Source organism: Lethenteron reissneri, chromosome 1 (assembly GCF_015708825.2).
Source record: "Lethenteron reissneri isolate LAM-NWPU_2019-01 chromosome 1, ASM1570882v1, whole genome shotgun sequence".
In the NCBI taxonomy this organism is placed as follows: Eukaryota; Metazoa; Chordata; class Hyperoartia; order Petromyzontiformes; family Petromyzontidae; genus Lethenteron; species Lethenteron reissneri.
The window spans coordinates 2430007-2443349 of record NC_083779.1 but is presented as its reverse complement, the minus strand read 5'-3'; the positions used below and the strand labels follow the sequence as shown (position 1 = coordinate 2443349).

General features: G+C 47.6%; 1 protein-coding gene across 1 annotated transcript in view; it reads right to left on the bottom strand.

Annotated features, from left to right (window-relative positions):
- The window catches only part of LOC133345974 (aryl hydrocarbon receptor nuclear translocator 2-like), a 33002-nt gene extending 19862 nt beyond the window's left edge, over positions 1-13140 (bottom strand). The window contains 3 exon segments of the mRNA XM_061557199.1: positions 2482-2538; positions 4135-4291; positions 12796-13140. Coding sequence (XP_061413183.1) covers positions 2482-2538; positions 4135-4291; positions 12796-12889 — 308 coding nt within the window. The 5' untranslated portion in view covers positions 12890-13140.
- Positions 13141-13343: the final 203 nt, after the last annotated feature.

Below are 13343 nucleotides of genomic sequence, written 5' to 3'. Positions count from 1 at the left end.
AGTTTCCTGTGTTACTCGTGCACCGCTGCCAATGGAGCAGCATCACCAAAACAATTTGTTTAAAAGGAAGAAGGCGGAATCTATGAGGGGGGGAAGGGGGGGGTTATAGAAGCAGTGCAACAAGATAAGTTGACAGCTGAGAAAGGCAGGACACATTCAAGAGGCTTTGGGGTGGTGGGGGGTCAACCCTCCGATGAAGGGTTTGCACCAGAATCCTCTTGTCAAGACTGTCCGTGCAAATGCTATGCGAGTACAACAAAGGTTACAGAGCGCTGGCTCACTCACTCACACAAAGTCAAAGATTCCCCGCATAGCCTGTAAACAGACCGTCGGGGCAAGTGCTGTTAGCGAGAAGCACCGATGCGGGAGCGGTAGCACAACACAGGGGGCGGTAGTACAGCGGTTAGAGCGCTGCATTACGAACCCGGCGAACCCGAGTTCGATTCCCGCTCACGGCCACCACCAGTGACGATTATCTGAACCGGTTACGTGCCTGCTCTAGGTTGACCTCAGCCTCAAATGAGTACCTGGTGTGGTGTGTGAACATCACCAATGGGGAGGCAAAGGCAGTTGAGCGTGGTGCTGACCCACACCGACCCCCTCGTGTGCCGTGCAAGCCATCATGGGTACTCGCTCACCTACCCACAAGGTTGCAGAGCTCACAAGAAAGGGTGAGTGGGCTATATTAGAGTAATGCAAATCTGCACAAGATGACCAGGGGCACTGAGTGAGAGGACTGGGACCATGGGCTCGCTACAATTGCAGGGTGGCTCAAAACTCAGAGCTTCGAAGTCAGAATCCCACTGACGGATTACCGGGAGGGATACTCTCTTAGGTTTTTTCAGTAAAGTCACGTAGGTAAAAAATAAAATTAATAAAAGTAATACAGCAATCGTGCTGTGACGGTTCCACCTGAAGACGGAAGCTTGTGTTGCCTCCGAAACGTCGTGATTAAATCCTTTATATTAAGTTCGCTTGCTTGCTTGCGTGCTTGCTTGCTTGCGACCGTGCAAACCTTTCGGTCGTTTTTTAACCCACTTCCCGTGATCCAATCGAGCTGACATTTTGCACACAGACTCGTTGTGCGAGACAATTGATGTTCGTGAAAAAAAATCTCCAAAATTTTACATTGTTTAGGGAAAACAAATTAAATATTTAATTACCAATTGTTTAATACTGGCAGACAATCATCTGACCCATAGGTGGCAGCCATCTCAAGCCAGAGGACGAGAGGACTCTAGCCGCCACGCATATAAAGGATTTAGAGTGAAAAACTTTGTTTTTACGGGTTATACTTATTTTTTATTTTACTTTTATTAATTTAAATTTTATTTTTTACCTACGTGACTTTACCGAAAACACCTAAGAGTATGAATCCTTGCAGTCACGAAAGCTTCAAATCTAGAATTACCGGGAGGGAACAATAAAAAAAAATCGACCACTTGGCGTTGGCTAATAATTACGCACCTTGCCATCCTTTCCTTGTCGCCAGAATTCTGGTCATCCTCAGACCTGCGGCACAACCAATTAAATGTTTTTTTTTATTAATTAAACTTGCCAGAAAATCTCTCCCTCTTCTGGTAGCATCGCGATTCCCCCCACCACGCGTGGTGCGCACCAAAGAATAAATGGTGCCGAATTGTGGCTGGCTAGGCAAGTGCTGGTTTCAGTAAATTAGCGGGCGCTTGATTGAGCGAGGGTCGCGTCGTGGGCATGCTTAAGGGGATGTCACGGTTGAACCCGCTACACCTAACGCAAGGCCCTCCTGCCATCTCCATATATAAATGTTTTTATTCAGCACGGATAAACACACACGGAGGACGACTTACCGCTCCTCACCGCTGGACGATTTAACAAACCGTCACGCGACGCAGGACATGACGATTTGGTCACGGGCCGTGTGCTTGTCCCCCCCCACCCCGCCCGCAGGTCGGCGTAAAAAAAAAATCTCCATTACATGCGTGTGAAATATATTCTTAGGTTTTTTCGGTAAAGTAACGTAGGTAAAAAATGTAAATTAATAAAAGTAAAATAAAATAAAACAAAAGAAAAAATCACGACGTTTCGGAAGCAACACAAGCTTCCGTGTTGCTTCCGAAACGTCGTGATTTTTTATTGTTTTATTTTATTTTACTTTTATTAATTTACATTTTTTACCTACGTGACTTTACCGAAAAAACCTAAGAATATGAATCCTTGCAGTCACGAAATCTTCAAATCTAGAATTAATGCGTGTGAAAGTCGACGTACGTCACGGGTGCCTTAAGCCACGTGCGAGGCCTCGATCCTGATCGTCGCTAGATAAACGCAATGCCGCTACTGCTGCTGCTGTTGTCGCTGTTAGAGAGCGACAGTTGGGGGGGGTGGGGAGGATGGAGTTTTCCGGAGGAAAAGGAGGACTTCACAACAGACGGCTGGAAAAGAGCAGCGAGAGAGAGAGAGAGGAAGCCTTGTCGGACTGACAACAACGCACACCCTCACCTGGCGTACTTGCTCGTGCCGGGGCCGTCGTCATCTTCGTCATCGTCAAACTCCGACCTGCGACGGATGGGGGGGGGGGGGAAGAGGGGGGAGGGGCACAACGTCAAAAGCCGATCCCCGATGACTGGAAACACTGCCATCTATTGAGTCTACATTCCTTGTCAATAAACAAAAACTAAACGTTTTGATTTAAAGCTTTCGTGACTGCAGGGATTAATCTTCTTGGTTCTTTCGGTAAAGTCACGTAGAAGGGAAATAATAAAATAATAAAAATAAAACATAAAATACAATTCTCACGACGTTTCGGCCACAACGCAAGCAGCCGTCCTCAGGTGAAGAACAGGGCTGTCGGAAAGACGCTGTTTAATTTTATTATTTTATTTTTTCCCTTCTAAGTGACTTTACCGAAAGAGCCAAGAAGAAAAAACTAAACAATTTTAATTTTTCCACCGAGCTAACGTAACTCTTTTTCAGAAGCGCCCTAGCCACAAATGATAGCTCAACCAAGTGGTTTATGACGTGGACGATGATGTATGCATGCAGGTTGTGGCCGCTTGCTTTGAACCATTAGCAAAGTGTATGGTGAAAATCCTCTGCCGTTCATTTGTGGCGTGTGTGCGGGTGAATGTCGATGTGCTCGTAGTCCGGTGTTATAACTTATTTCCGTCCTGTAACTTCTTTGTGTAACAGAAGCGGAGGTGGGTAGCCGATGTCCCGGTTGCAAACATTGCGGAAGACGAGGCAATGCTGTGCAGCAATGGAAGTTAACTATAAACTATTTATATTTTATTTTACCAGGTAAGCCCCACCGAGCTACAGAGCTCTTCTTCAGAAGCGACCTGGCCACAAACGATAGCTCAGACTATATTCACGTTGAAATTTAAAGCAGCCAAATATTCTAAATGAATGTTTCTAAATGTGGAGGGAAAAACCAGAGGACCTGGTGAAAAATCGACCTGACCACAGGGAGAGAGACATGTAAACTCCAAATATACAGGCATTACGGGTGAGATCGAACCCACAATTTCCTGTATACCAGGCGAGGTAGTTAACATCTCGCCACCGTGGCCCCCTTTAATACGCGAGGGTAAACGAGTGCGTCGTAATCCAGCGAAGACGGTTAACGGGGGTGACAAAAAACATTAAGAGATGATAGTACAGACATTGCTTGTTGAACCTTACGATAAATTCGCAATTATTGAATTTGGAATTTCTAAATAAAAAAATTTTTGGGGGTGGGAATATAATCTAGCAATGCACGGTCTGTAATTTGTCCGAGTGTGCATTTCATGACAGTTCCTAGTAAGTACTGTAGAGTATTTATATTTCGCGACTTATTTAGAGTGTTATTATTGATATTTTACATCAAACGTGTGCTTAATAAAATTGTTTGCTGCTTTCTTAAGCTTATTTTTATTACGTCTTGGAGCGGAAACGTCTTTCCGTGGGAAAGCCTCTCCAATTTACCTAACGGAAGTCAACGCTAAACTAAGGGCTTGATCTAGACAGAACTTCGGTTCGCGGGGCAAACTTTCCGCGATCGTGACCCGTCAGCGAATTTCAAAAGGTGATGCCCGGCTAACGGCGACGCGTCGAGACGACGGCATGGACGCGACGGCACGGCGGTTGAATGTGCGGTGCGCGGTGGTTCACCCGGTACGTTTCTTCGCGCCGAGGCCCGCCGGGGTGCCGGAGGCCGACTGCGGGAGGGCGAGGGCGTGTGGGTGGCCGCTCATGGGGCCCTGTCCTGGCAGAGACAGGGCGCCTGCCGTTCCCGAGAGCAGGCTCCCTTCGGCCGGCATCTCACCCCCTGCAGCGAGACAAAACATCCCCCCCAACCTGTGAGAACTTTTTCAGACAGACTTTTGGGACAAGTGCTTGTTAGGAGAAGCCTGGTAGGGGAGTGGTTCAGATAATCGTCACCAGTGTTGGTGTGAGCGGCAAATCAAAATAGGGGTCACAGGGTTCGTAGGATGGCAGACAAGACAAAGATCCTCTGTGTAGCCTGAACAGGCTGTTGGGGCAAGTGCTATTCGCGAGCACCTATGAAGGCCGGGATGGCACACGAGGGGGTGGGTGGCCAACACCACGCCCAATTGCCTTCGTCTCCCCAGTGACGATGTTTACACACTGCACCAGGTACTCATTTGAGGCTGAATTGAGCATGGGGAGGTCCAGGACCGGTTCAGATAATCGTCACTGGTGTTGGCCGTGAGTGGGAATCGAACTCGCATCGAGACCCACAGACTCACATAGGAAACCTATAGACTTACATAGACATCCATAGACTCGCAACCAAACCAACACTCTCAGAGACCCATAGCCTCAGAGATCCACACTCTATATAGATTGAGCTGCGATTAAACTGGTTTCTCAAGTGATCTGCACACACGAAAAATACGGGTTCTGTGCTTAGTTTGGTTAAATTCCATCTCTAAGAAAACAAAGTATTGGGTTGATTGCCATGCCCCAAACATTACGTAAATGATGTGCCAACATTAACTTTCATGGGACAGTGCTGCCCCCTATTGCGTGGACCAGAGGTCACTTGGAAGGGATCTCAAGAGGTAGCTCTGTGGTATCCGCTTCTGTGGGGAGCAATTGTCTATAACATGAAGGCTCACATGACTGTGAATGAATACCAACCCCTTTCTCATTCCGACGACGTACGTGTTCATCATTGGAATGGAACCGCAAGTAAAAAGCCATGCGGGAGAGCGTGTGGCACAGTTTGGTACCAGCTATCGTAGAGTGGCGGCGGTCGTGGTGTCGCTGCAGTTCTCTGCGGTGAATAACGTCTTAACAAACCAGCGGCGTTACTAAGCCTCTCTAAATAAAATTAACGCTGAGCCGCTTGCTCGTTCCGAGATTTGGCGGTGAACGGGAAAACTCATCCACCCTGCAACTTGCAGACCGTCTCGGGAACGGGGTTAAGTCGCGTATGACGCGACGCCACCGGCGCAAATTGGCAAACGATTGGGGGAAGAATTCAGAAAAGGTGTCATTTTGCTTGAGCCATTACGTTGGAAGGAGGAAGAGGCAGCAACCCCAGTGAGGCTTAACCAGTTGACGGAACAAAACACACACACACACACACGGAAGTGAATCGTGTACACGGAATGGACAAATCAAGCCTGCAAACATGACTGGGAGGGTTTCAGGGTTCGGGTTACAGGACAAACAAGTTCGGGGGGCCTGTGTTTAGACAGAGCTATTATTCAGTCGTCCAGCTCGGGGCCATTCATCACTGGCACCGCACGAAGAAGCTTGAGCTCGCAAGGTAACAGCCAGGCTTTACCTTATCACAGCATTGACGCCTGGCCGCGTGTTAGAATTGTATGAAGGACAAGGTCGGGTCAAGAGGCCATCACAAACAATTCTCTACAGACGCTACCGCACCCAGAAATTGCTTGTTTCTTTCTGTCACATCGCACAACTCTTGCACAGTCGATAAAAAACAATTTTTTTTTTGTATTTTACTCGGTAAGGCCCACTGAACTATACGGCTCTTTTTCAAAAGCGACCTGGGCCGCAAATGATAGCTCAACGAAGTGGCTTATCTCCGGATTAATTTACAGCAGCCAAATACTCTAAACGCACGTTCATTCTGAATGTGGACGTAACAAAACCGGAGGACCCGAAGAAAAATCCACGCAAACACAGGGAGAACATGCAGACTCCAAAACATACAGGCATTGTCAGGGTCGGCATCAAACGCACGACCTCCTGCATATCAGGCGAGGGAGTTAACATCTCCTAGCCACCGCAGCGGGGGAAGGACAACAATGACTGATACCGTGCGGGAAAGCACTTCATCCAGAGATTGATTGACAAAAGGCCGTTAATGAGTTTCGTTCATTATAACCATATGAAGGATGCTCGTTATCAAGTGATTTGGAGGAACAACACAATTGTAAACTCTCAAACCCACTGGCAGAGGTCGCAATCGGGTACCCGATACCCGTACCCTACCCGATACCCGGCTACCCGTACCCGGCACGTGTACGGGTACCCGTTTGCGACCCTGGTGCGGCCGGGTACGGGTACGGAATCAAAACCCGTTTGCGACCTCTGCCCACTGGGGCTGTGAGGTGGCCAAGAGATGGAAGTACAGAAACTGTGCCTATGAATCCGTGCGTGGAGACATTCCCTACACGTATTTGCTCTCATTTGGGTATGCAGGCCCTTCCTGAAGGAAGGTCTTGAGACCCAACGATGCTCATCAAAGATGAATAAACAACTTAATTTCTTCCGAATAAACTGCAGACACACGAGGCTTCAAAAACGTCAGGACTTGGCAACTGCAGAATTATGCAACGCACCGTCATCCGTTGCACAATCGATTGCAACTTTGGCATGCATAACCGGCAGCAATTACCCAGCACCGATGTTGAACGCGAGAAAATATTTTGCCCAGCTTATTTTCAGTACCATGAAAAAACTTCCTGCTTTCAGCAAGGGGCAATGTTAGTGGTTGCGATGCACTTCAATATCTCTCTTCCTGAAGCCACACGTTGATTTTTTTAATGGTTCAGCACAATTGGTTTAAAGGGGGGAGTTGGTGGCAAACCCTGCTGATGAGACTTGGTGGAAGCATAAACAATTCCTCTGTGGGTTGTCGCATTTCATAATAAAATAAAATCAAACGCTCAAAAAAAAAATACATCAAGCAGCCTGTTTTAATCATCTCCATCTGCGGCCCTTAACCAGGAGTCAAAATTCCCCACAACATTGCCATGACGTCAGCGTGTTTCTCAGCAACACAGCCACTTTTGGGCTTCTCAAAAATGTAGTGCTCAGAAAATTATTAACCTCAAAAGGATGTTGACATCATCATCACGATCCATGGGCAGATAGCCTGTACTGGTGTCCACTGCACATTTCATCATTTGATTCCACTTTCCTCTTGTTTTGTGCCAATATGGCTCAAGTAGTCGTGCCACATCTTTCTGGCACAATCTCTCACGTTGTCAAGATGTTGACAGGATGCACTAAATCCAAACTAGTTGGGTAACTCCGATTAGGCGCGGTTGGCTACATACGGTGCGAAAGAAGTTCAGCGTACATGCACACATTCATATGACGTACATATTAGTCAATTTGAAGATGTGTGTAACCAATAGCATATCTATGAAGTGGCCTTTTTACACGCTTTCTATTAACTCACTCTGTTGTTGTTGTCGTATCCTCAAATCTTGTAACTCAATTTTAACCCACTTCCCAACGTGGTATCGACTGCAAACTTGGTATACTTACGTCATACTGATGACAATACTATTTTCTTTCATAAAAAAATTATATATATTTTTTAAACAATCTTGTTTATATGTTATGTTTTGGCTTGGGTCTAATGTTCCACGGTCAACCGACGTTGGCTGTAAATCACCACGGCCCCTTATGTTGTGGCAAGCTTTGCGGCTACTTCCTGGAGTCATGGAGTTCTTCCATTACTAGTAGGGTACATTTCATTAAAGCGTGTTTAAAAACAAAAAGTGTTTTTAAAATATTACTTATTTTATTACTGGGGTGTAGTACGCCAAACGAGTAGGACTGTGATTCAGAGACAACTAATCAATCCACCTTCCTTGAGGACAGACAAACTCTCGTAACATAAAAGCGGCGTCGGATGTACTCGAACTTACTTGCTTTTTCATCCACGCCGGGATGGGGTGGTGGTGCGTTGTATGTATGTTTAACTACTTTCGCATCGCAACATATCCACTGTAACGTAGCCAACCGTGCCAATGGGAGGTACGCGTTCAGTTTCGCGCACCGCACGTGAGAAACCAGTCACTCATTCCCGAAGCAAATCTATAGCTTCTACAACTGCAGACGATCAACCTTCAACATGACACCACGTGCGTTATTTAAAGGGCGATGACATTTTTTACTCTTCTTGAGGTTGCCCGATTTGCGGAACCTGCCCAACGAGAGCCGTAGTAATAATAATGATGATACCCTTTTATCCAGGAAAGACTCAAAATGTCAATCGATGTTTTCTTTGTTAAACTCGTTACCTTCTCAATGGAGAAACATTCACCTGCAAGAGCTGGGGGAGGGGGGTGAGAACAGGTAGACGGAATACACTGCGGTCCCTCTGGCTCATGAATCAAACCCCCGTCATCGTCGTCCTGGAGTTTGTTTGAACCCAAAAATCAAGATCCCTTCTCTTCTTCGCCGCCTGTAGCTGTTCCTTGCTTCCACTAACCCCACCTGTTCAATTCTCACCATACCCTGCTATTTACAATTGCATACATGACATGTGCCCGCAAGCTGTAGTTTATTTATCTCATCCATGCATTCATTGTTCTTCTTTAAACATCAGTGCAAGCACCTGCCCATCTTTGCCTTTGTTTGGCAGAAATGTAAAAAAAGAGGCGAGCAACGAGGCGATTTTCTTACTCCATCGAGCGATGGGTTGGCGAGCGGTGGCCAAATGAGGGTACGCGTCCTAGAGAGGACGTCCATTACTCCGAGCATGCATCGACGTTGTTTTGCACTCTTTTCAACTTTCGTTTCCATGTCTCTTCCAGCAACGGCCACGTTTTTTTGTTTGTTTAAATCCACGCCATAAAATCGACGAGGCAGACAGTGAAGCATCCATCCAATACCTGTCCCTCGACATAAGAAATAAAAGTATTTTTTCTTCAACACATTCCATCAGCCACACGGGCTTTTTGGGAGTGCACAATTTCAGTTGCATTGCTTTAACACAAGCAAGTTCTGGACTGGTTTCAACATTCAGTTTATCATCAGCAGACTTTTGGCTTGCTTGAACCAATGCTGGTGAACTATCAGATGTTCATAGGTAAAAACCCTTAGCACACTGTGGCTTGTATTTTCTTCAGAATATATTTGATGACATTCACCCTCACTATGTCCTATGCCTTAGATATGGCTCCAAGTTTGACCCAAAACTAATTACTACATAAAATTAAGCAATAATTGGTGTGGTATTATTTTTGCATGTTGTGGCAAGTTTCAACCCATGCGTATAAAAACACATTAATTGGCTGAAAACATCTGACTATATAGAGGACTGCAGAGCTTTGAGATCTTGCAATGGAAGGCGTGTTTCGTACCAGCCGCCTAGCAGCTTGTCTGGTTCCTCAGCGACGGAAAGACACAACGTACATGAACGCCGCTTTACGATACGCAACATGATTAATATTACATATGTAACATTCGCATGTAATATGCATGGACGTTAAACAATCTGTTCTTGCGCACGTGATTTTATGCGTGCGTCGTGAGCATATGAATCTACTTTAATTGGCGAATGCTTTACATAACCTGCGAGCTGATGTTTTACTTAACTGACAAGAGGACGTAGCGAGGTTGAAACTCATTCAACAGCTCATTAAAGAAACACAAGCCACATATTGCACTGCACCATAACTTCTAAAACTCCGACAGAGCCTATTAAAAACGGCCGACGTGACACATAAAAGGCACGATGCGTGTGCGTATATACAAAGCGCGAGCGTGGATAATAATGCCATCAGCCACCGACAACAAACTACTTGGACAGGACGAACGGTGGCGGGTGCAAGAGGCAGGGATATCACCTTTAATCAGCCTTTATCTACTCAGACACCCCTTGCCTTGGGGCAACAAAGGTAGGCTATGCAACTGGATGACATGCTCGAGACTGCCATTGTTTGACAATGCAGTGTGTTCAGAGCGGTGCACAAAGCACAAATGCAACAACAACAAAAACACACAAACAACCCTTGTCAAAAAACACACGTGACCTTAACAAGAACAAGTGTGTCTAATAGGCAACGTTTCGGGCAACGGACCTTTTTCACAGCGCACGCAGACAGAGAGAGAGAGGCCAGGGATGAAGAGTGTTCTAAATGTGCCGTGAAAGGCCATTGCCTAAAACGTTGCCTATTACGCGGGCAGTCCCCCGACTTACAGACTCGTTGCGTTCCTGGGGGCCAGTTTTGTAAGCCGAGCAGTTTATTGTTTGTTGCGGTTGCACCCGATTCAAGAGCCGAATGGCTCACAGGGCTATACCTAATAAATGAACTTGAACTTGATTTAAAACAACGTTCTTCTTCGGGCACACGACTACATTGCATTTCAATATCGTCTTTAGAATGATTAACTTCCACCAGCCTGCTCTTACCCACCCCTTCCTTTATCTAATCACTTTGATCCTGGTGAGCCTTCAATAACAGCTTTAGATAATATACAGCTGCCAAGCTTAGCAGTGTTCATTAGGACGCTGTCTTTTCCGACAGCTCTGTTCTTCACCTAAGGACGGCTGCTTGCGTTGTGGCCGAAACGTCGTGAGAATTTTGATTATGTTTTATTTTTATTATTTCCCTTCTACGTGACTTTACCGAAAGAACCAAGAATATGAATCCATGCAGTCACGAAAGCTTTAAATCGAAATTGTGTTCATACTTTTTGATTTGCTTTCTAAATCGTATGCCTCCATCGTATGTCAAGTTGTTGAGTGAACTTGCTAATGTGCATGACTTTTGTTTTGTATGCTTCATGAACCCTACGTTGTTTTACATTGTGCGACTCAAAAAAATAAAACATTCTGGGACAGCCCTCGCCTCCATGGGTGTCAGCTCCACATTCCTATGGCTGGACTCGGTAACGTAACGATTACACTCGCAATCAGAATAGCAGTGTGCGAGTTGAGTTCTCTGTCATAAAAGAACACTCGGCCAGACTTTACAGATTGTATATATGGCTCACATTAGCCGATGTCGCGTAAACGCGTGTCATTAAACCGACACGGCCAATTAGCAACAAAAACGTGCCAATTCGTAACCAGTTCAGCACACACACACACACCGGCTGTGTGTTGGAGAGTTAAACCCCAACTACAACGTTTAAGCATTCGATTACCGTAACGTTTCGCCGGTAATTACAACCGCAGCAGCAGCCAGCATCATCAGGCGCCAGCCAGAGCGTTGTGGAGAAACCCTTCCCCTCCTGTTTCGGTCTTAAACAGTAAACAGCGCGGGTGGGGATGAATGTGAAGTCGTCACTTGTTAGACAATCTGGTACCAACAATGATCTGTGTCGGGTGGTGGCGGGTTTAACGACAACATTTGTATTTACGCGATCTAACCCAAGACCACCTCCACTGTGGATAATATTGGTGGCTAATGCCCTATTACGACTACGCGTTGAACAGATTGACCGAGCATTGTCGTAAATTCCACATTCCGATGGCGGGGCCGACCCAACCTGTATTACACAACCGCTGCTGACGATGACTGTGGCCGCCTTAGACCAAATCGTCCGGAATCAGCTCCAACCAAGCGAGATATCGGGAGTTCAGCCGAGTCGAGTCTGGTATCTGCTCGGACTGCAAGACTACGTTGCTTTAAAAACAAAACATCTATTGTTGTACTTACATGTCCCCACGTGTGTGTGTGTACATGTGCTCGGCGCCTCTGTGGAGGAGGCTCGTGAAGGACGCTGCTACTGGGCAATAGGAGGCAGTCGCCTTCCAACAACAACGGAGGGCGGAGGAGCGACGCTCACAACAACGAGCGGAGCGCCGGGTGGCTAAAGCACAGCAAGTTGGCACAGTAGGGGGCACAGGTGGTGCATCAGCCACTCATCTCGGTCATCTCGGTCAGTCGACCCGTGGCACCTGCTGGGTCTGCCCCGTGACCTCCTGCCAGCGGGCGTTCGACACTTCACGTGGCAGCCTCAAGGTGCACTTGGCCTGGCACAAGCGTCGTGGTGACGTCACCGCCACTTAGTGGCGAATGGCGCTTGTTGTTGTTGTTGTTGTTGGCGTCTTCACCATCCCGCATTGACCGGCGTGGTGAAGTATGGTCAAACAACCTCACCACTGCACACACCCTCCCCTCCTCGCCGTATATAAGCAACACGGCCGGGCTTGGACACACAGCGCCGTACGGATGGGTGCGAGACGGCGATTGTTGCCAACTTACACCACCACCAGCAGCAACTCCAACCAACCGGGCTGTTGACATGCCCAAGGGGGCAAAACAACAACAACAGCAGCAGCAACAAAAGTTCCCAAACAACAACAATCGATTAGCGAACTAAAGTTTAAAACTCAACAGGGTGGGGTGGGGGTGGGTCAAATATGGGTGACAGACGCCACGGCGCACCCCCTCTCTCAGCTCACCACAACAACAACCAACAACAACAACGATTGTGATAGTTGTGGTGGTGGTGAGTAAACCTCAGGGGGGGGGGGCAGGTGGGGAGACAAAGGCGGCCGGGCGTGGTTCCGTACCACCCCCCTGCCCCCCCAAACTCCGCGACATCTCGACACGCAGAGCAAACAAGTGGCCACAACTTCACCTGCGCCCTGGGCTTGTTGTTGTTGTTGCTGTTGTTGTTGTTGCTGTTGTTGTTGCTGCTGTTGTTGTTGTTGTGGCGGCGGCCTGGCGTTCATATCGCGGCCGGTTCCAAGGCCGGGGCCGAGAGCATCAGTCTCTGAACCTCCTCGTCGTCGTCGACTGTTGGAGGGATAATGATGATGATGGTGGTGATGATGATGATGAGGTGTGTGTGTAGAACAAGACAAAGACGGCGGTGTAAAGGTAGAGAGAGAGAGAGAGAGATCGATGCAAGAGGGAGGAGTGTTCGAAGTCGGCCCTGGGCCTTCGCGAGCGATCACAAATCCTAGAGCAGCAGCCCCTCCCCTCCCACCCCCCCTTCAAAATGGAGGCCGCGTGCGAGGGACCGCGGCCTCGCGATTGAGCGGCGCGAGCGGAGGGGCCGCGGCGATTTGCGACGAATTTTTGCTGCTGCCGCTGCTGTTGGGTTTTTTTGATCCGTTGAGGACTTCACCACCCGTGGCTCCTCCCCCCTCCCCCGTGGCTCCTCCCCCCGTCCCCCGTGGCCCC